General features: G+C 38.3%; 1 protein-coding gene across 3 annotated transcripts in view; it reads right to left on the bottom strand.

Annotated features, from left to right (window-relative positions):
- The window catches only part of Atg17 (autophagy-related 17), a 210,585-nt gene that overhangs the window by 5,291 nt on the left and 184,164 nt on the right, over positions 1–21,130 (bottom strand). For all 3 annotated transcript variants that reach the window (XM_067145389.2, XM_067145390.2, XM_067145388.2), the window contains exons 20-21: positions 17,542–17,675; positions 17,373–17,440 (exon numbers count right to left, since the gene is read on the bottom strand). In XM_067145389.2, the coding sequence (XP_067001490.2) occupies positions 17,373–17,440; positions 17,542–17,675 (202 nt within the window). The remainder of the gene's footprint in view (positions 1–17,372; positions 17,441–17,541; positions 17,676–21,130) is intronic.

Raw genomic sequence — 21,130 nt, forward strand, 5'->3', positions numbered from 1 at the left:
GAAAGAGTAACGTAGGCATAAACAAATATTTCGTATCACTCCGCGAGGTCCATGTGGTCTTTACGCAAATATCACTGCTACGAAATATATTTTCTAAGAAAATGAGCAAGTAAGCTTACTTGCATGACAGGTATTTCATTAACCTGAACTTGCAAGAGGCTCGATTCCCTGTAGATGGGAAGATTCGTTGTCTCTTGCATCACTAGAATCCTCTCCTAAATTACAAGTTCGTGGAGTTGGCTTTTATCTTAGTTTAATGCTACGTAATCCAAGATAACAGTTAAGTTTGTATTCACCAACAACATTATCTCGGATAACGAGTATTATCTCGGTTTAAAATTTTACCGGAGATTGGTTAGCAGGGAAAATGGGAAATCCAAGATGGCTACTCGTAGACGGCTGGAATGACTAATTGCTAGAGAAAATCACAGCGACAAGTAATATGATCAAGATTATGCAACGTCTTAGAGGGATGCAAGTATGTGCGGCATATTTTGAAGATTACGACGACCAGACACATTTTAGGTTATCTAAAGCTTCGACACTGTCAGTATGATCGAACACAAGATGGAATTCCCAACACAGATAAGCCTAAAATGAAGTCTTGATTATATCTTGTACGGTATGCGACTGGGTGACTTTTAAATAAAGAACGAAGAAATACTGCCTTATAATTTGAGTGAAATATACAATGGGTAGGCCATAATTTATTTCTTATTATCTTTGTTAATGCTTTCTGCCACCAGATTTAATAAGACGCGTTCTATTGTGACGCGGAGAAATTTTGAATTTAAATTACTCTGTAAAATACGGTACTATTAAAAAAAATATAAACTCAGTTTAGAATTAAAAGTCTGAATTGTTTTCCGTTTAAATATGACATACGGAGACAGTTTTCTTCCATCTACGGTTGCACAAAGCATAACTGTACACTCAGCATCAAAAACTAGATGAGCCAAGAGCGTGTTGGCAACCTTGACGCAAATAAAACCCGCACCCCAATTTCGTGCCTCAAAATTTTTTTAAAAATATGCGGGGATTACCATTAGACCATTTTTCACAAACTTAAAACTTACTCTGTTAGAATATCATAAAATACAGAATCTTTGGAGACATGCCTTAATTACATGTGCTTAATAGGAAAGATACATTAAAATTGTGGAAGAATGAGTTCTAAAATATTTAAAACAAGTAGCATGTCTAAAATCTTAGAAAGACATGAAAATCAATCTTAAGAGCTAAATTTGAAGATTTTCTTGGCAATGAGATCTGGTAAAAATGTTTTTTATCCCTTGTGGATAAGAGTCTATAAAGATTAAAAAATCTCGTCAATTTGAAAATTGAACTTGTGATGGGATGAATGTTGGTCTTCAAGAAATTTAAATGCTTGTTGTCATTTGACCTCGGTGAATGCTGTTGAATAAATATGCTCTTGTTGACGTCAGTGACCATACGTTGAAATAATGGATTTAATAAGGCATGATTAAATCGACGATCGTATTTAAAAGTTGTTGGGTAGTTTATCTTGTTGTATGCCCTCCAATTGCTGTTTGTCAGTTTGGTGTTATCCGAGGTTATGTGGTGTGCAGTCACAAAATTAACTAAAATTTGGCCATACTTCACCCAGCAGAGATTCAGTTTACCCTTCTATCCGGTGAAGTAAAATAATGTTGAAATTGATGAGCAGGTCACTTAAATAGTATCAGATACACATTCCTGCACAGAGTATCTAAAGCCATATAATTATTATTACTGTTGAGGTTGTATATATATAAATATATAAATAGAGAGAGAGAGAGAGAAGGAACACACAATAGGATGAAGACGAGTGTGGGAAGAGGGAGCGACAGATGAGGGAGACAAGGACAAATATGAAAACACAAAAGGACAAGGTCAATATCGAGATATTCATACACTGCAGTCTTTTAATAGATATTCTCTCTCCGTAGCAATCTCAGTTTTCGTACATCCATCTCTTCTCAGCCTCCGATGAACTCGTTTCTGCTTCCCCCTTGTTTGTTCCTTTCCAATACTGTAGAAGTCCGCTATAGCAAGGATGGCATATAGCAAGAACTCCGTTCTAATAACAGTATTTTTCTGACCGTTGAAAATTCCTATATCCAACTGTGTATTATCCTTTGGTTACAGCAAGAACCCTATCACTGATGCATCAGTTATTATGAGTGATTAAGCTCGAGTTATTTTTTCTGTTATTGATATTTTTTCACTCCCGCAATTATACTGAATGCAATTGATCATCTTTGGTATCGTTTCTCTCCACGTGCAGTAGCGAGCTCTTTCGTCGACATGCAAAGGTACGGTGGGTTCAAAAGCTATTTCATCACTATTTTTGTGGCGATTGGATCACTTTTCTCCACCAGACTTTCAAGTAACTGTGACTGACTCTGGGATCCAAGCAGTGTTTGATGACAACCCAAAAATAATTGATTTTTCTAAAAACTTTTGTGCCAGCGAGTCTGTGCAGCTGGTTGAATAAATCGGTATCACAACCGGTGGAAAACATTTAAGCTTCCACCACATTCCAGGTTTAGATAGTATTTTAAAATATCAACTTATGTACTTGTAAGGAGTTACATGTATTAGTTGCGTACAGATTTTAGGAAATAATTTTATTTCGGGCTCTTTACTGTGCATAAAGATGATGTACACACAGGCACAAAAGTGTAATTTTGTCTTCTCTCAAAGTAATATTGAACATAAGTGTAGGATTTTCTGTTTGCATTTTGATTGATAAGAATCAACATTAATAAACATTTTAAGGTAATCACCCCACTGATAAGTTAAAATTTGAGGATTCTACAATTTTTTTCACATACGAATAAAAAAAACTCAGCACTGAGGTACCAAACAGTCAACTGGTAACTCAGCACTTAACAGGTTAAGAGTGTATGAAAAAAAAAAAAAAAAAAAAAAAAAACAACTGTGTGTGTGTGTGTATATATATATATATATATATATGCTAATTTTAGGAGAATATTGGTTTTAATTTGTGTTTTATTTACAGTGAATTAATCCTACATAATTATGTCTCCAGAACTGAATAAAATATACATTTATTTTAAGAAACACATCATATCTTCACATGTTGTTGCACAAAGCATCCAGGATTCTACCTTCAATAGCACAAGTGATATAACATTTTAATCAATTTAATGAAATGTGTGCAATAAAATATTAAAGTCAATACAGTAACTGCATGCTCCCATACTTCTGCTCATCATAACAAGCAGAAGAATCACATATATCGCCGCCATCTTCCTATGGAGCGTCACTCTCAGCTCCGCCAAGTGAATAGTGCTGTCCAACCTCGGTCTGTGTGGCCCACGACACAGCACATTCATTACGCTGTCGCAAAGGTGGCAGATTTTCTATCAACTGTTTAACTAGTCTTTTCAAATAAGTCCTTTTCTTATGAATGAATATTTTCCCAATTAGTGCTCATGAATTCCAACTTCATCTTTTTCCACATGAACAGTACTAAAAGTCAATAAATACGAGACTGCATTAGGATCGTTATACAGCTCCTGGTGTTTTTAGCGAGCACATGTAGGAGCTATATATTGCTTGTTGCCACTCTAAGGCTTCATCATCATCCCACTCCAGTCACCCAGGTGTGGTTACTCCAAGGCTTAATGCTGAATAATTATATTAGTTTTATGTCCCACTAAATACCTTTTAAGATTTTTTGGAGATTCTGAAGTACCAGAATGTTGTCCCACAGGAGTTCTTTTGTGTGGCACATGTACCGGCACAAGGCTGATTTATCTAAGCACCTTCAAATACCACTGGACTGAAGTAGAACCAAATCCGCGAGCTTGAGTTCAGATGGCCAGTGTTCTACCATCTGAGTTACTCAGCCTGGCAGGGGAGGGTTAATATAACAGATCTCAATTTTCAGTTCTATTCAACAACTACACTGTATAGCTTCTGGATGTAGAAATAAACAACCTGAATCGGCGTTGCCAGCAGAGTGTTTCTGACATAAAATCATCTCGAGTTTTAAGTGCCTGGTACTGCTTTACAGTGACGAAGGATAAACACTAAAAACTTTTGCCAACACACCGACTGCAGTCCTTTGAAGTGCGGTTAGATTGCAGGATGTTCAAGATGACACGCATAGACCATGTCTTGCATGTAATGAACTTCCTGGTTCGCCCGTATTGAAAACTGTATATATAAATTTGAAACAATGAAGTTTATTGAAGTGGTCAACCTATTCAATACAATTATAAATAATTGTGGTTAACCCATTCAATACTATTATAAATAACTGTATTGAATAGGCTGACCACTTCAATAAACTTAGTTGTTTCAAATTTACAGACCATGTCTGTCGAGCCACGAAATCACGCAAAGTTAAAATGGACTACTCTCTGTCATGTCTTCCTAAATGACAAGCACAGTCTGATACAACTGATCACAGCATGGACAGAGAAGATTACCCTGGATGTGGGATCTGGACAACTCTGGTGTGGGACACACTTAATATGAAAACTTACTCCACGATGCCTGCCAAACCCAATCACTTCCTTTCAACACCAGTTACAGCAATCCTGAGTATCTCAAGATGTGTCCAACCAATGTCTCTCTTCCCCTTATCGTTGTCTCGCTAACTTCAATCAGTATCTCTTCACTTCTTCTGTAACACCACGTCTCAAAAGCTGCTATTCTTTTACTTTCTATGCCAGTAACTGTCCATAAAAAATGGCATGTAACCACCGAAGAGGCCTGGTGCAGGTCTTTCGAGCTGACTCCATAAAGGCGACCTGCACGTCTGTAAGGATGGGACCCTACCCAAGATGATTTATGATGTCAAAGATGGCAGCCCCCGAGCCACAGGAATTAACTAATGAAATTTTAAGTCCCCGACCTGGCCAGGAATCGAACCTGGGACACCTGTGACCAAAGACCAGAATACTAACCATTTAGCAACCCATTCTCCCAAGTTAAAAGCCCTTGCTTTTATTAATGTGATATTTAATGAAGTCGAAACATGGACAGTTACTGTATTATTTATATGGAGGTAGATTGTTTATTGCCTTAATTGAAGCAGTTGAGGTTAAATGGATAAAAATATATATATATATATATGGAAGATGTATCTCATATTGAAAGCATAGATATTGATCCGCAGGTTGAATTTACTGAAAGATGGGATGAATTGTGCGTCAATAGGAGTTATATTTAAATGTGTTTCGTCGGATATATGAGGTGAATAAGTGAATAGGAATGTGTGGTGATATACGGTGATATGAAGGAAAGGTTGAATAAATAATGATAATGTTGCAATGATATAGATAAAATGAAGGAAATGGTGATAGATAAAAGAATTTATTGACGCAGACATGGATCTATAATATGTTACTGAGGCAATAACAATACTTATATGGTGAATTATCCATAGTATGATAAAGGGCAGCATAAATATGATACTTAAGGAACAATGATAGGGCATTACCTACAATTATTTGATTTAAGGTACATTTCAATGACATATTCATACTCTTACCTTGTAGTAGTTGATTATAACAAGCAATGGAAGACAGTTATTGACATATATATATATATATGCTTTCAATATAATATGCCTTCAGAAACATTTCATGGCTGAATAACTTAGGATTTTCATCTATAATATTCCCTATACTTGATATTAACTGAGTTTCACAAAGTTACATGTTGGAATAATTATTCAATTGAGAAGCTACCCCAATCATTTTCCACGTAGCATTGACATTAATGTAATACTGTTAGATAATAATTAGTTAATTTTAAATAAACCGTAGCCATTGAAAGCTACACAGGGAGAAACTACTGTATTTTTATTTTTCATAATGTCTAACTTAAGAAAACTTTTCATTATCGTGATACAGAAAATAGATTATAATTACAATGAAAGACATTATCATCTACAACACCATATAATTAATTTAAATTATTCCTACCCATGAAAATCTGTAAATATTCATTAATTTATTCATTATTTCTTTTCATGGCAAGGCGAAATTAAATTAAATATCCTGCTCAAAGATGATTATGTAAAGTTATGCAATTTTAAAAGGATTACATATGAATAATTCAACAATAATTTTCAGATTTAATTAATTAATTTGGGATTTTTCAATTAAGACTAACAAATTTCTTTCTTAATCATATTAATTTATTTTTTCTCTTGAATAAACATTAGTTTTTAAGATAAACCTTGACATTATTTATAGATCGTTGGTATAGTATGCAAGTTTAGTTTAAGACAATTACATTTTGAATAATCATAGTTACATTTGGATATTGGTGGAGACGTCCATCAAATGCGTTTGAACTAAGGTGTGAGTAATTGTATCTCTCTCATATTTGGATCCACTTAAAAAAAATATGTATATATATATAAATCTGAAAAGTAATGGTGGAACAAAATCTGAACTGAAAAGTGCAAAGTTCATTCGTGGAACAGGCCCCAGGTTGATAGAATTCAAATGGTGAAAATATCTTTGGAATAGTTACTTTTAAACACCTGTACTGTCCCTGTAACCGCGATGTCCATTTCATATTGACTGAAAAATCTTAACCTAAAAGCAGCCTTTAAACATTATTGGGTGCGAATTTCAGTGTTCCGAATGTTCCTTCACGTTCCGTCCAGCTTTACGCTGACCGCAACTACACGCAGCACGTCCGGTACAGGCACATTCCTGCTGTCATGTAGCATGACATGTTGCCTCGCAAATTTATCTTTTCCGTGCAGTTACAATTCCATGTGTCGCGTGCCGGCACAGTGTACTGAAACACTCCACCTCAAGCTCCTAATATTTTGGAACAGCTGACTTAACGGTCTGCCCAACCCTTACTGGCGAGCAGAGGAATACCAACACATACTTCGTGATCTTGGCCTGTCTGGAAGAACCTTAACAGAATAAGAACTGGAATGCCTGGAACCAAAGCTACACTAAAAAGATGGGGTTATACACAGAATGCTGATTGTGACTGTGGTGCAACTCAAGATCCTGAACATCCATTTCACTGTCCAAACTGCCCTGTGGAAACTCAGCTTGAAGAATTCATTAGTCAGCGATAAAGCTATTGTGACTGCTTCCTACTGGAGAGCTTCCAACATTTGAGGATACTTGGATACGATCAACATAGTCACCTCAAAACTTTGCGAATACATCCGTGAGAATATTGACAAACAACATGATACAACTGAGGGCAGAGTCTGCAGGAAACTGCTAGTTCAAGCTAAATGCAATGGGGGACACCTGATGAAATCTAATGCAGATCATTGATTATGGAACACCACATACTGAATTAACAAAGATCCTCAACAATCTCCCATTAGCAACAAGCTCGGTGACCTCATTTAGTTCCATACCTCCCTCAGAGCAATGAACAAAAAGACCAGGAAAGGCAAGATTAAAAACGAAGCAAACAGGAAGGAGGCTGTGAAATCGGTCAGCGAAAGGAATGTCAAGTGGGAAGACGTAGAACAACAGAAACGAGGCCTATACTTTGACAGGAAGAAGTGGCAAGTGCTTGTACACCACACCCGGGGAAAATGGAGCTGGGAAATGATGACGACGACCTCCCTCTATCTGCCTTACACTTCATGGTCAAGTCCATTCTCCTCCATTCACCTTACATGACCAGCCTCTAAAGCTACCGTATTTACTCGCGTAGTTTTCCCTCCCAGATTTTTTTATTTTTTTTATTTTTGCTAGTTGCTTTACGTCGCACCGACACGGATAGGTCTTATGGCGACGATGGGACAGGAAAGGGCTAGGAGTGGAAAGGAAGCGGCCGTGGCCTTAATTAAGGTACAGCCCCCCCAGCATTTGCCTGGTGTGAAAATGGGAAACCACGGAAAACCATTTTCAGGGCTGCCGACAGTGGGGTTCAAACCTACTATCTCCCAAATACTGGATACTGGCCGCACTTAAGCGACTGCAGCTATCGAGCTCGGTCCTCCCAGATTTTTAGAACGAAAGTTTTGAAAATATACCTGCATATTTCCCCACCTTGTTTTATCTACGGTTTCCACTAGTTGCAAACCACAGACTTATCTAGTCTTTGTGATTCATGCCAATGTATGGAAATCGGGAACTCGTTTGGAAATTCCAGTTCATGTTTCCCATACTAGGAGAGTGAGGAAGTGACTGATTAACTCAACATTCCAGCGCACGGGACCAGAACACACCAGTGACTGCTAGCCATAACTCGCCCTTGTTATCAGCTGTAACTCGTACGCATACAGTAATCGCTTTCACAGTGTTGCTACGTGTGAATTGTTGTGCGAAGTGTTTGTTAGTGATGTGATGCGAAAGAAAAACAGTAATAGAATTTGCAAAAAAAAAAAAAGTAATCGTGCTGCATCTCGTGAATTTTCCGTAGCACCATCACATGTGCATTACTGGTGGAAGCAGAAAGAAGAATTACAGTGTACCAAGAAAGAAACTATCATTTTGGGGGACCAAAGACCTGGAAGCATCCAGAAATTGAAAAGGAAGTTGTTTCTTATGTAAATCAATTGAGAAATGATGGCTTTTCAGTTTCCCACGAGATGCTCCAGTTAAAGGTTGTAGAAGTAGTAAAAACCTTGAAAATTCCTGATTTTAAAGCAAGCTACTACTACTACTACTACTACTACTACAACTAGCTATTTGCTTTTATGTCACACCGACAGAGACAGGTCTTATGGTGATGATGAGAGAGGAAAGGCCTAGGAGTGGGAAGGAAGCGACCGTAGCCTTCTTTAAGGTATAGCCCCAGCATTTGCCTGGTGTGAAAATGGGAAATCATGGAAAACTAATCTTTAGGGCTGCCGACAGTGGGGTTCGAACCCACTATCTCCCGGCTGCAAGCTCAAAGCCACGCGCTCCTAACCGCACGGCCAACTCGCCCAGTTTTAAAGCAAGCAGAGGGTGGCTTTGTTGGTTCATGAAAAGGAACAATCTTTCTCTTCGAAGGAGGACATCTCTACCCCAGCGACTTCCGAAGGACCATAGTGAAAAAATGGTCCAGTTTCATAGATTTGCAGGATAGGGAGATGGAAGTGATTCATCGCAGACGATTTTGGAAGAAAGTGACGATGAGTGACATTGTAAGTCTATTTCTTTGAAGTGAAATAAATATTAGTGTAGGCAATTTTACAGATTTTACCCTAATACAGAATTCTCATTTATTTCAGGTATCTGGCGCCTATCTTAAGTGAATACTTGCGTGACATTAAAAGACGACGGTTTTCGTATAATTATTGCTAGGGAACGTATTATTGATTGGCTATGATTTTTTATTAAAATTAATTAGGACTAAATACATTTTGTAACTTAAGTCAATTATGTTTGAGTTTTTAATTTCCATTTTTAATTTACATTCACATAATTTTCCCCTCCCCATTTTTGAGGTAGAAGAAAAAGGGTGGGGGGAATTTCGTGAGTAAATATGGTAATCGAAAAAAGGGATACAATCGTTTCGGAAAAAAGCGGAATCAGAGAAGAGATATTCCGCCGTGGCTTAAACCTTTAATTGCTGAACACACTTCTGCTCCAACATTAACTGTGAAAGAATATTATGCAATTTTGCCTCAACTGAAGTTCTTTGTATTTCTATTCCATTTCAACTGTGTTCCACATATCACCTTTCTAAATTGGGTGTTCCATAGACATAAATGATTTTGAAATCATTCCATTAAACATAAAACACGTTTGAGAGTCCACTGCAGTATTCACTGCTTAGTGCAAGATGTGTCCACAATGAACCAGGCCTTCCTTTGGACACCTGTCATGTCGTCGCCTTTCCATCAGAAACTAACTGGGCACACTTATATCAGCACAGCATATTTCACTGCAATTTTTTGAGGCACATCCAACAAAATTGTGCCCATACAGTGTGCTGCAACATTGTGACCTATAATATTACAAGAAGCATTTACAGAGAGGCTGGAGGAAGAAGCATTGCACTTGCTATAAAAAATTCTGCATTCCTTTTTCCTTCACTTTGCTCTGGCTCACTTATTCATTCGTTCAAACTCCCATGTTCTGTTGTACATAACTCAGAAAAGAGAGGTTTGGCAACCACAAGCAACACAAGTCGAAAATCAGGTTTAACTCCATAGCAACCGCAGTGGGGTCCACCCACGTTTTTATGGTAACCATACCCCTACTCTCTTCTCCATACCCAGGCAAGCAGGACCTCTCCCTAAGAACTGCCAGAACACATCTTTCAATATTACAACTATAGTGTGGATGCGCCTTTAGATTACAGGAGGTTTTCAGCATAGTCTGCCTTTAGGACCATTATGTCACCATACGCTAAGCCGCTTGCTCCACCCAAGTGATTCCCTCCCTGCCATTTTATACCTTTCAGAAAAAGGTGCATATAAACTACTAGCAGTTACCCGTGGGCTCCGCTCACAATGCATCACATTGCGCTTGTTCCAAATTTGCAAAGTTTTGAGCTAACGGAATAATATGCACATAACGAGAACCCCATTGTAACAACAGCTTTTGTCTGTCCCTTCAAAATTCTTACATTAAACTGTGTATTATCCTTCCGTTACAGCGAGAGCCATATCACTGACGCATCCGTCATTACGAGCGATTAAGCGTGCAGATTTGTCCGTTACCGATATTTATCCACCCAGCGATTATATTGCATGCGATTGATAATCTTCAGCATCACTTCCTCGCTATGTCCACTAGCCAGCTTTCTCATTGACATTCAAAGGCGATGTTGGAGTCAATTAGTAATACCTGTCGGCTGCTGTTCCGTAAAGAAAAATGGAAATGAAAGGGAACATGTTTTCATAATAAATGAACTCATTAAAAATAAAGGCTGAGGCAAACGATCGCTTAATTTTAATGCTAAATACTGAAATTAAGTAAGAATAGGATACACCTCAAGATATGGCAGAATCCACCATTGATTTCAGAGGTTAGTTTATATTTTCTCGCATCTGGTTAAATTTCGGAAAGGCTTTTATCATGTAAATTTATAGCGAGAAGGTTGTCATTTCTCTACTGGCGCTTGAAATGTTTTTATGATATATACATAGTACATTTAGGTTAAATGTTGCTGTTTGAATAAGAAAGGAAATGTCTGCCACAAAATGCAATCGACCATCTTCGGTACGGTACCGTTTTCTTGCTATGTGCACTTGTGAGCTGTTGTCGACATTCCAAAGCGATTAGTAAAACCCGTGATCTGCTGTTTTAAAAAGAAAATCAGAAATGAAAGAGAACAACATGATTTCGTAATAAATATGTAATAACATGACTGATAGCAGTTTAACTTGTGAGAAATAAAGGCTAAGTAAATGATCGCTTAATTTTAAAATTCTACACTGAAATTAAGTAAGAATGCAGATATAGCAGAACGCATCACTGATTTCAGAGGTTGGATTATATTTTCTCGTGTCTGGTTATATTTCGGAGGGGTTACTCCCATGTAAATTTATAGCGAGAATGTTATCATTTCTTAACTGGTGCTTGGAATATGTTTTCATGATAAATATAGTACGGTTAAGTTAGGTTAGGTGACGCTATTTGAACAAGAAAACTGAAACATTTACTACAAAATGCAATCGATCATCTCTGATACTATATCAATTTTCTCGCTATGTACATTTGCGAGCTCTCTCTCGTCGATTTTCGAAGACAATGTCGGAGTCTATCAGTAATACCCGTCGACTGCTGTTTTCTAAAAGAAAATTCAAAATATATGAGAATAACACGTTTCCGTAATAAATGCATAAATAACATAACCCATAGCAGTTGTTAACTCGTTAGAAATAAAAGCTGAAGTAAATGATCGCTTAATTTTAATGTTATATACTGAAATTAAGTAAGAATACGATATATATATATATATATCTCAAGATATAGCAGAGTACATCACCGATTTCAGAGGACATTTTATATTTTCTCACATCTAGTTAAATTTTGGAAAAGCTATTCCGATGTAAATTTGTAGTGAGGGGGTTAATGTTTTCATGATTTGTACACGGTTAGGTTAGGTGACGCTGTTTGAAGAAGAAAACTGAGCCATTTGCCACAGCCACCTCCAAAGTAATACTATAATATTTTTAGAATGAAATTAATCATATACTTTCATGTAGTATCAGATTTTGAAAAATAACAAACAAGCCGTAGTGTGTATATCATCCGCAAAAACGCAAGTTTTGAACAAAATGATAGCCGTTTCATACCAATTTTAATATTTGTGCCCCCCACTTTTATAAAAAATTGGATATAACGTCAATCCGCTATAGCAAATAAATTTTTCACTATAACGGACTTCTAATGTATATCAAAAATGAAAATGGTATTGAATTTCTTTCTCTGCAGTTTTTGAAATTAACAGTATTGCAAATTATTGATATTTATTCATAATTTTATACATTTTTCCAGACTGTGAAATTATTAACCACTGCTGAATGATAACAAACATCATGTCTCGCAGTACTTGGAGTGTAAATGTATAAATTTCTTGGAGTTCCAACCCTGGAGCAAGCTACATATAATTGACCGTGAGAGAAACACTGAGTTTCCAATTTAATCCATGCTATGATTTCCCTTTATGATGGAGCTGAGGCAAAAGATTCAGATCAGACTTTCTAATTGTTGCCATGTACGGCTGTGGTAAAGATATTGTCAAGAGGAAATAATTGCAGGATTACTTTGAATGTTACTTACATGAGTTCAGAATTCAATTTTGAAGGTAATCTGGTTGCAAATCGGTTGATTTATTCACTTACAAATGACAATAAATTACAAAAGTATGATGCGCATAAGCAATCATCTGATACTCATTTATGGGATTGAGGTTAATTTTCCAGAGAATAAATCACTAGATTGTATCATAGACATTACTTGATATTTTAGGTTCAATGCTACTCATTTGTCCAGTCTATCTGTAAAAGAGTTTTGGTATAAAAAATGGTATTTTATTAAATCCATGATGATATAACTACCTCTATGGCCTGTTTGAATGCCTCATAAGCCTTGGTGCAAATTTTCCTACTGATTGCTGGAGGTGTGTAGATCTGTATAACAAACAAACTTACTTTTGATTTTATAGATATTGATGAAAAAAAAAAAAAAAAAAACCGGTGAAATATTACAGCCTTCCTCATCGTCGTCGGCGGCTGCAACTCATCTGAGTAAACATATTCTTCAGCATTTTACATATTCACACTGCGCCCGTTTTCAATACGAGCTCATTGAAAGCGTATCCTGGCATCAAGTATATTTATTCTCTAAAGAATAGACAAGGAAATAAATCTTATACAGCGAACAGAGAAAGAACCCTGGGTTGACGTGCAAGTGTTTTCGACAAGAGGTTAAAATGCCAACCCTGCCATAAATTCTCACGAGGACTGACCGGAAAGAACAACAGGGGGTTGGGAGCGAGGAAAAACAATTGACCAGGAGGAAACAATACACTCGATATCCAGCTTCACGGTAAAAAGTTGTGACGGAAGTGTCATAAAAACAATTGAAAAGTAACGCAATTGAGCCCAAGTGATACATTCACAACAGATCTGAACTAACGTCAAAAATACAAAGTGGAGGCCTAGAAAATATGACCAAGCTCGTACAATAGTAGAAAGTTTAACCCAAGCCTGCACAAACAGGGGAAGAATCGAATTCAGTGCAAGGAATCACCACGAACCAGCCAATGAGGAAAAGCGTCATGTAAATTATCCCTGTAGGATTGGTTAAAGGCAAGAGAAACCAAAATGAAGAATACACTGGAGGGAGAAAACCGAGTTGATAAATTTAGCCGCGCAAGACATGGAAAGGCACTCTTTAATCCTGAGTGGTATCGTAATCGCAGTTGTAGTCTTATCGACATCAGAATTCTTAGTAATATCGGTCTTAGCATCATTCGTCGAACAGTTTATTTCTCGTTCATAGATTGTCAGACTCTTGTACTTGTGAATCGGCACGCGAGTTCGTGTTACTTTGAACGTCTCACTGGTACACTCTACATATTGACTGGTGACGTTCGTATTTACAGACAGATGCATTGAGACACTGTTATGTCATAGTAATATTTAGATATCACTTTACCTCGTGTCAGAGAGTTGTCTAGGTACTCTGAATCAAAGTTAGGGAACGCAGTTATCTGAACTTATAAGAAAATAATAACCAGAGAAACAGTTATTTTAATCAGAGTTATCATTTTACAATCGAGTCCATTGGAACATGCGCGACGGTGGAAGGCTACTGTTCACCGCATAAAGTGACTAACGGGGCTTGACCGACGTCGAAGTCCAAATCGTGTCCCGGAAATACAGAACAGTGTTAATTGGCAGTGCGGGAAATGTTCTGTCGGGCGACCGCGCCGCGGATGAACGGGTAAACCCAAGAACTGTGAGCAGAGGGAGAGACAGACAATGTTAGCACCTCAATTTTATAACATTACAAATTCTAGGATGCTATAGTAGCCACACAAACTCAGGAGCTCAGTTACACATAGCTCATAAGGTGACTGTAATTTTATAGTGTCACTAGGCTACCGACAAGACAGCAGTGCACGAGATATTCTGGAGACGCAGCCTCAGGAGCGACCTATCCAGGACGAGGGCGCGACAATGAAGAACCGCAGCTGGACCACAGGGGAGACGGAACTGAGATCTGGACATCCTACGCCCACTACAATGATGGCTTAAACAGGATGGGGCCATCCGATCCGAAGCAAGGAGTGACCTGAAGGCTGAGTAGCAAACATACCATTTTAATCATGTAGCACTTTACGTAGATATTTAGAGGGATATGTAAATAGTAGTTTTAATTTGTAAAATTTTGTATTTTCAAAGAGGCAATCGCCAGTAACGTAAGAGTAAAAGCTAGAATTGGTAAATGAATCGACCCATTTCATCTCATTTCATCTTGTTTAGTGTGGGAGTTTAACGTAAGGATGCATGTCATTTGGAAATAAAATGTAAATAAGGGTCAAATTAAATATAATGTCAGGTCTAGTGTAATCTAGTAGTATGCATGCTTTGAAACGAATGAGGACATGCGTGGGTATGCGTGATTTTCTACGTATGCTAGAGAATGAATGTGATCGTTACATGCATGTTGTCAATTCTTCGATCCTAATTAAGAGGAGAATCATCGAGAGAATTCAAAGTGTTAAATTAAATTAGTGAAATGTTCGGCCGTCAAATGTGTGTTGAGGTGTGTTAAAATTCAGCATCTAGGAATGAACCAAGTACTCAGATGTAAATTTCAGGGAATGATTCCTGTTGTCGTAGGGAGAGTCCATATTTACAGGTATTCGTATTATAGAATGGTCTAACTAAACGTGGATAGAGTCTTCATTGTAATGACACGGTAGTCATGTGGAATCAGACTATAGTGTACAGACAGGCCTTGAGAAGTGTAATTCCTCAAGTTATAGAAATAGTGAGATTGAGAAGTGTAATTCCTCAAGCTATAGAGATAGTGAGATTGAGAAGTGTAATTCCTCAAGTTATAGAGATAGTGAGATTGAGAAGTGTAATTCCTCGAGTTATAGAGATTAGGGAGCGTGTGTGATCTCCCAGTGTGTAAATTCCGCCAGGGCTAGTGTGGTCGGGCGAAGCGAATAGTTAATACCCCAGGGATTGTCATAAACGAAGGCCCATGCGCATTCATCACCCACAGTTTTATTTAATGAGTTAGACAGTGCTTTCGGTAAGTGACCTGGGAAGGGCATATGCTAGGTTCATTTCAGAGATAATCATCGTTGGTATGAATGACAGGCGAACAGTGTTCATGGCTGAATGATATTATTATGTATTTTGGTTTGTATGTGAGACTGACATTATGTTTACAGGTGTTGTGAGTGCGTCGTGTGTTTAATTTATGTTGTGAATAATGTGTGTCCGTGGTAAATTGAAATCCACGTGAGGGATGATATAAGTGATTTGATAATACTGTTTGTGCATAAGTAATTGATCCTTGCGATTCATTTTACCAAGTTTTAGAGTTAGTGTTAGTCATCCCTTAAATATTTACGTAGAGGTCGGATAGGATTTCACCACAATGTTTGTGGGCATGAAATTTAGCTACTCACGCCATTCAACGAGAAATAAAATACAAGCACAGTTTCCTTTTGCGTCAACATTAAAGAATTAAATCCACGAGTGTAATGCGGTATATTCGTGTTCATTAGATATAGGACTTTGGACGTTCATATACGCAATGAATTTTACAGTTATTGAATCCAGGAATGTTTAATTTGTTTTGTTTAATTTGCCTTGCTATTTATGTGTTTATTTTGAATAAATTAGGATCTGTTTTAAATCAACTGTTGCCCATTATTCAGTAGATAGCTTCACCATTATACAATGTCTGTTTATCGAAGTATATGTTCCCAAAATCTGAAATAGCGGTGTGAGTTCGAATTTTTCATAGAGGGTTAGGACCGGACACGCCTGAGTGGCTGGCTAGTTGGGGCATCACCAGATTTTGGTGGCTATATGGGGACAACACTTGCAATGCTTTGTGAATATGTTTCATATGACTTAGTAGCTCCATCTTGGCATGAAACATACATCCACACCAATCACATGGAATGGCAAGGGGAAAGCAGGGCTAAGCTCAACGGATCTTTTGTGCTTGTTGTTTAGCCCTTTCATGTCTACGTCATCCCTCTTCAAAGACAGTAACTAATGTAGAAACAGTGTGGCGCCAAAGTGTACGATTTCCAGCAAGCATATCCCAGGTTGAGAGTTAATTCTAGCTCTCTTCATAGTATCCTTAAGGTGATTGTTGAAACACCTAAAAGGAGTTCCATGAAGTCTTGTGCCGGAGCAGAGTTTACCATACAGGAGTTAACGAGGAAGCTTGGTATCACTCATGCGACGCACGTAACCTACAGCTTTTGATATCCTGATGGTAGAGTGTCCCAAGTTTCACAACCGTACAGCAGAGTCGATATGACAATAGCATGGTAAATCATTATCTTGGATATACATTGTAAAGTCCTTATTCATGAAAACACGGCGGGATAAATGTCTGAATGCTGAGTAGGCAGCACCAATTCTCCCATCCAAATCTTCCGAGCAGTTAGCATTTGTTGAGAGGATACTTCCTATATATAAAAGGGGGTCGACCTGCTCCAGTGTAGTACCCGCAATGGAGATATTGAAAGCTGGGAGGTTCGAACCAAGTGCAAGCTGTGTGAGTACTTTGGTTTTCTGAACATTAATGGAGAGACCAAAACGGTCGGAAGCACAACTGACTGACTGTTGCAGCTCCTCAGGTATGAGCGCAGGTGGAGCAGTGTCATCTGCATATTGCCTTACTAAAGCACGCATAAATGTTAGAGACGGACCAGATCTGACCTAGAACACAGACAACTCAACTTACCTTCTTAGCATGACAATATTCTTTCTCGATCACTTCACCAGTAGTGTAGTGTTTCCGTGGGGAACCATCTGCAAAGGAAAAGAAGCAAATGCCAAGGTATAAGATGCACATAACTACAGCCAAAGTCAGTATTAAAGAAATTCATGGAGAAAAAAATAAAAATAAATACCGGAGCTTGGCCGCAGTCCCAAGGTGTCCAAACAGTCCGAATTTAAGAAGTAGAGTGTGGTTGTCTCCTGTAGGATGGTGTAGTTATGGTGCTCTTCATCCCAAACAACCAACACAGCGTCACCAATGTTGCACCTGCACAAGAAAACAGAGCCATGTTAAGAGCAGAATTGTTACAATATAAAAATAAGATTTTCCCCATTCTCCAGACACACAAATGCTTTTTGACAGCTCTTCAAGTTCAAATACTTAACGTGTCTAATGTCCAAATAGTAGTAACAGAGGCAAAAAATTAAGAAGTACAGTTGAAACTGGTTAAGATGTCCCTCTCTAGCGCGTTTCCCTGATTATTACACCATTATTTCAAAGTCCCAGGACCTGTCCTATTAAATACATGCTAAAGAAACCTGGATAGCACATTTACATCACTCTTCAGTACGTTCGTAACTCCCACCATAAGAAATTTAAATTAGCGTTCCCGGTCACCTGCGCACGACAGGTCAGCAATAACTGGGCTGGGTAAGGATTTGGTAGAGAACTTAATTTCATGGTGCCGGAGCGTGGTTGCGTGTCGCCCTACAGCTGCAGGGAGCGTCAGTCCCAAGCAAGTCTTATTATCTTTGCATCTGACATGTTGGTGCTTAAATTTAAGTTCGTGAGGCCTCTGTCGAACAGCGTGGGTTCAACCCACTTCCGCGCTTAGCTGCCGGTCTGCCTAGGTCTGAACTAAGAACTAACTGTTGAAAGAGAATCTTTCAGATGATGCGTAAGCAGAAAGAACAGTGCGAGGGATAAACGTTTGAGTGGGCAGCCCATGGTGAGTTGCGGTTCCACGCCCACAGTAACTTGTTATTGGACACAAGTTTTTATGTATATCATCATGCACAGCGGATCAGCCGTGCTCACGACATCAGTACTGCGATCTGTATCAGAACCCGACAGTTTACCTATAGGGAAGTAGAAATGGATTTAGACGATAAACACAAATAGGTCCGCTTTCACCCATTTGACATATTTCTCATTTTCAATTTAATGTGGTTTGTCTTCTCCTGTGTGATTTACAGTGGTTATTATGGAACCCAAAATAGACACTGAGAACTTAGCTTTAATGTCGGAAATACCAGTCGCCTGGTGTTTGAGAAAGCGTGACATTATTTAGAACCGTTATTGAAAGAGCATCCTCAAAATTGTACGAAATGTGAAGAATATAACATGCATGAACTATTTTTATATTTTCTTAAATGTAGAAGGTAAATGAAGACTATGATGGTCCATATTTATTACACACACTGAAAAGTGTGTTGAAAAGGATCTGCTGGAAAGTGCGGGGAGTTTTGCACTACTCATCCCGCTGTGTGTGTAAGAGTCAGCGGAAGCAGGTGAACCCGTGCATACAAGAGTGCATTTTACTCCTGAGCCGTCTGAAAGAGGCCCGAGTGTGTAACAACGTATGTAAATTAGGCCTATTGTTCTTACTTATACAGCTGTCATGTTGGTGCTTAATTTTATGTTCGTAAATGAATTTGTAACAACGTACATAATAGGCCTACTGTATTTACAGATAGTGGTTTGCAGGACATTCAGTTATGGAGAAGAAGAAAGCTAGGCAGTTTATAAATGATGAAAAATTAAAGTTTATTGAGAAAGTGGATGCTAAACCACACATGAAACGTGAAACATAGATTTTCCTGTTCATTGTCAGCAAAGTGTATAGTTTGCGTTTCGAAGAATGTTTTTCCTTGAAGTTTTACTAGATTAGTGTTCTTAAAATGTATTATTTTATGTTGGTGTTCTTAAAATGTATTATTTATTTATTTCATTAATTACAATTGTAAACACTTCTTTCTTTGATTTCATCGAAATGGTTTTTCAATTTTTAGCACGTTCCCTCTTTATGACTCTTTTTTCGGTCCCCATGAAAACGTCATAACCAGTTTTAACTGTACATAGGAACATACAATGTGATAAACACAATGACCGATTGGGCTACATTTCTCCTATGTTTTTAGTCTCTTAATATCAGTATTCATCTTTATCTTTCTCTTCTTCCTTCTCCCATGTTTATCCAGGTTTTTTCACACCCTATACACCCCCATGAAGACAAGCTCTGTCAAGATGAGCTGCCCACCATCCTCTCCTCCCCTGATGAAGCGGAGAAGCACAAAAGAGCTTGTCCGGGTCCGAGAAGATATGGATGTAGCAGAACTCTGATTGACAAAGAGAGAAAATCTATCTGAAGATGGCAATGAATGGGGAAGAGTGCCTGAGAATTTACAACTTAAATTTACTTTGGTTCAGAGAGGAACACAGAAGATCACACTGCAATTTTATCTTCTTCCTTTGTATACATAACTTGTTTTCATATGTTAGATATTGTAATAACAATATCAAAGGCCTGATTGATCAATTGTATGTGACCTCCAAAAAGGCTTGTTGTAAGTCTTTCTATATGACAATTTTTAATTTCGTGTGGCTATTTCTAGCTGAGTGCAGCCCTTGTAAGGCAGACCCTCCGATGAGGGTGGGCGGCATCTGCCATTTGTAGGTAACTGCATGTTATTGTGGTGGAGGTAGTGTTGTGTGTGGTGTGCGAGTTGCAGGGATGTTGGGGACAGCACAAACACCCAGCCCCCAGGCCATTGGAATTAACCGATGAAGGTTAAAATCCCCGACCCGGCCGGGAATCGAACCCGGGACCCTCTGAACCGAAGGCCAGTACGCTGACCATTCAGCCAACGAGTCGGACTATATGACAATGCAAAGGGTGTATTATGACGATTGTAAAGAGGTAAAAGGACGAAACCTGGTGTCAGCATGAAGGCTTAACTTGCCCGCTTGATAGAGGCATCACCATTAACAGTGTAATATGCACTTACTACACTGCGAAGAGATTTGGATTTGAACAATGCTTCTGCCACGCAATCTAGTGATCAGAAATTGTATACAACACACCTCCTATCCTGCCGGCCACTATTCTGACGGTGAAATTTTTATTCCACCAAAAGGACTTGAACGAGCTAACCACAGTGTCGGATCTTAAAGACATCATGCCATAACAATCATGGCCACCTGGTGGGTTATAATAATAATTTATTGCAGTTAAACAGGGCAGTCAAGCCCATGGCAGAAGACAAGGCATACAAAAATCGAGCAAATCGACGCAGGCCTTCTGAAGTAGTGCCATCTAGGCAGCTTGCTGATCAATTTCAACATTCCAATCATGCTGCTGTATAGCAACGGAAGCTGAATTCTACTGGAAAGGATACTACATCAGAATTAATGTAATTTTGTCAGGTGACACCGACTGCCAACAACATGAAGTGCTTCAAAAATGAGTACCTTAGCTGGGATCAATCCCAAACTTGATATCTACTGAAGTAGCTACACACTGTAAGAGCATCTCCCTACAAACCACTTTAATCCCATACAGACTGGTTCCTTGGATGGTCAGTGTTGCATTCAGAGGGCCCCGGATTTCATTCCTGGCCTGCTCAAGAATGTTAATTTTAAGCAATTACTATATCCGAATAATCCACACACCCTAATTTTAACAGATACTTTTTTTTAAACTGCCTATTATTTGCATTTTA

Source organism: Anabrus simplex, chromosome 4 (assembly GCF_040414725.1).
Source record: "Anabrus simplex isolate iqAnaSimp1 chromosome 4, ASM4041472v1, whole genome shotgun sequence".
Classification (NCBI taxonomy): domain Eukaryota; kingdom Metazoa; phylum Arthropoda; class Insecta; order Orthoptera; family Tettigoniidae; genus Anabrus; species Anabrus simplex.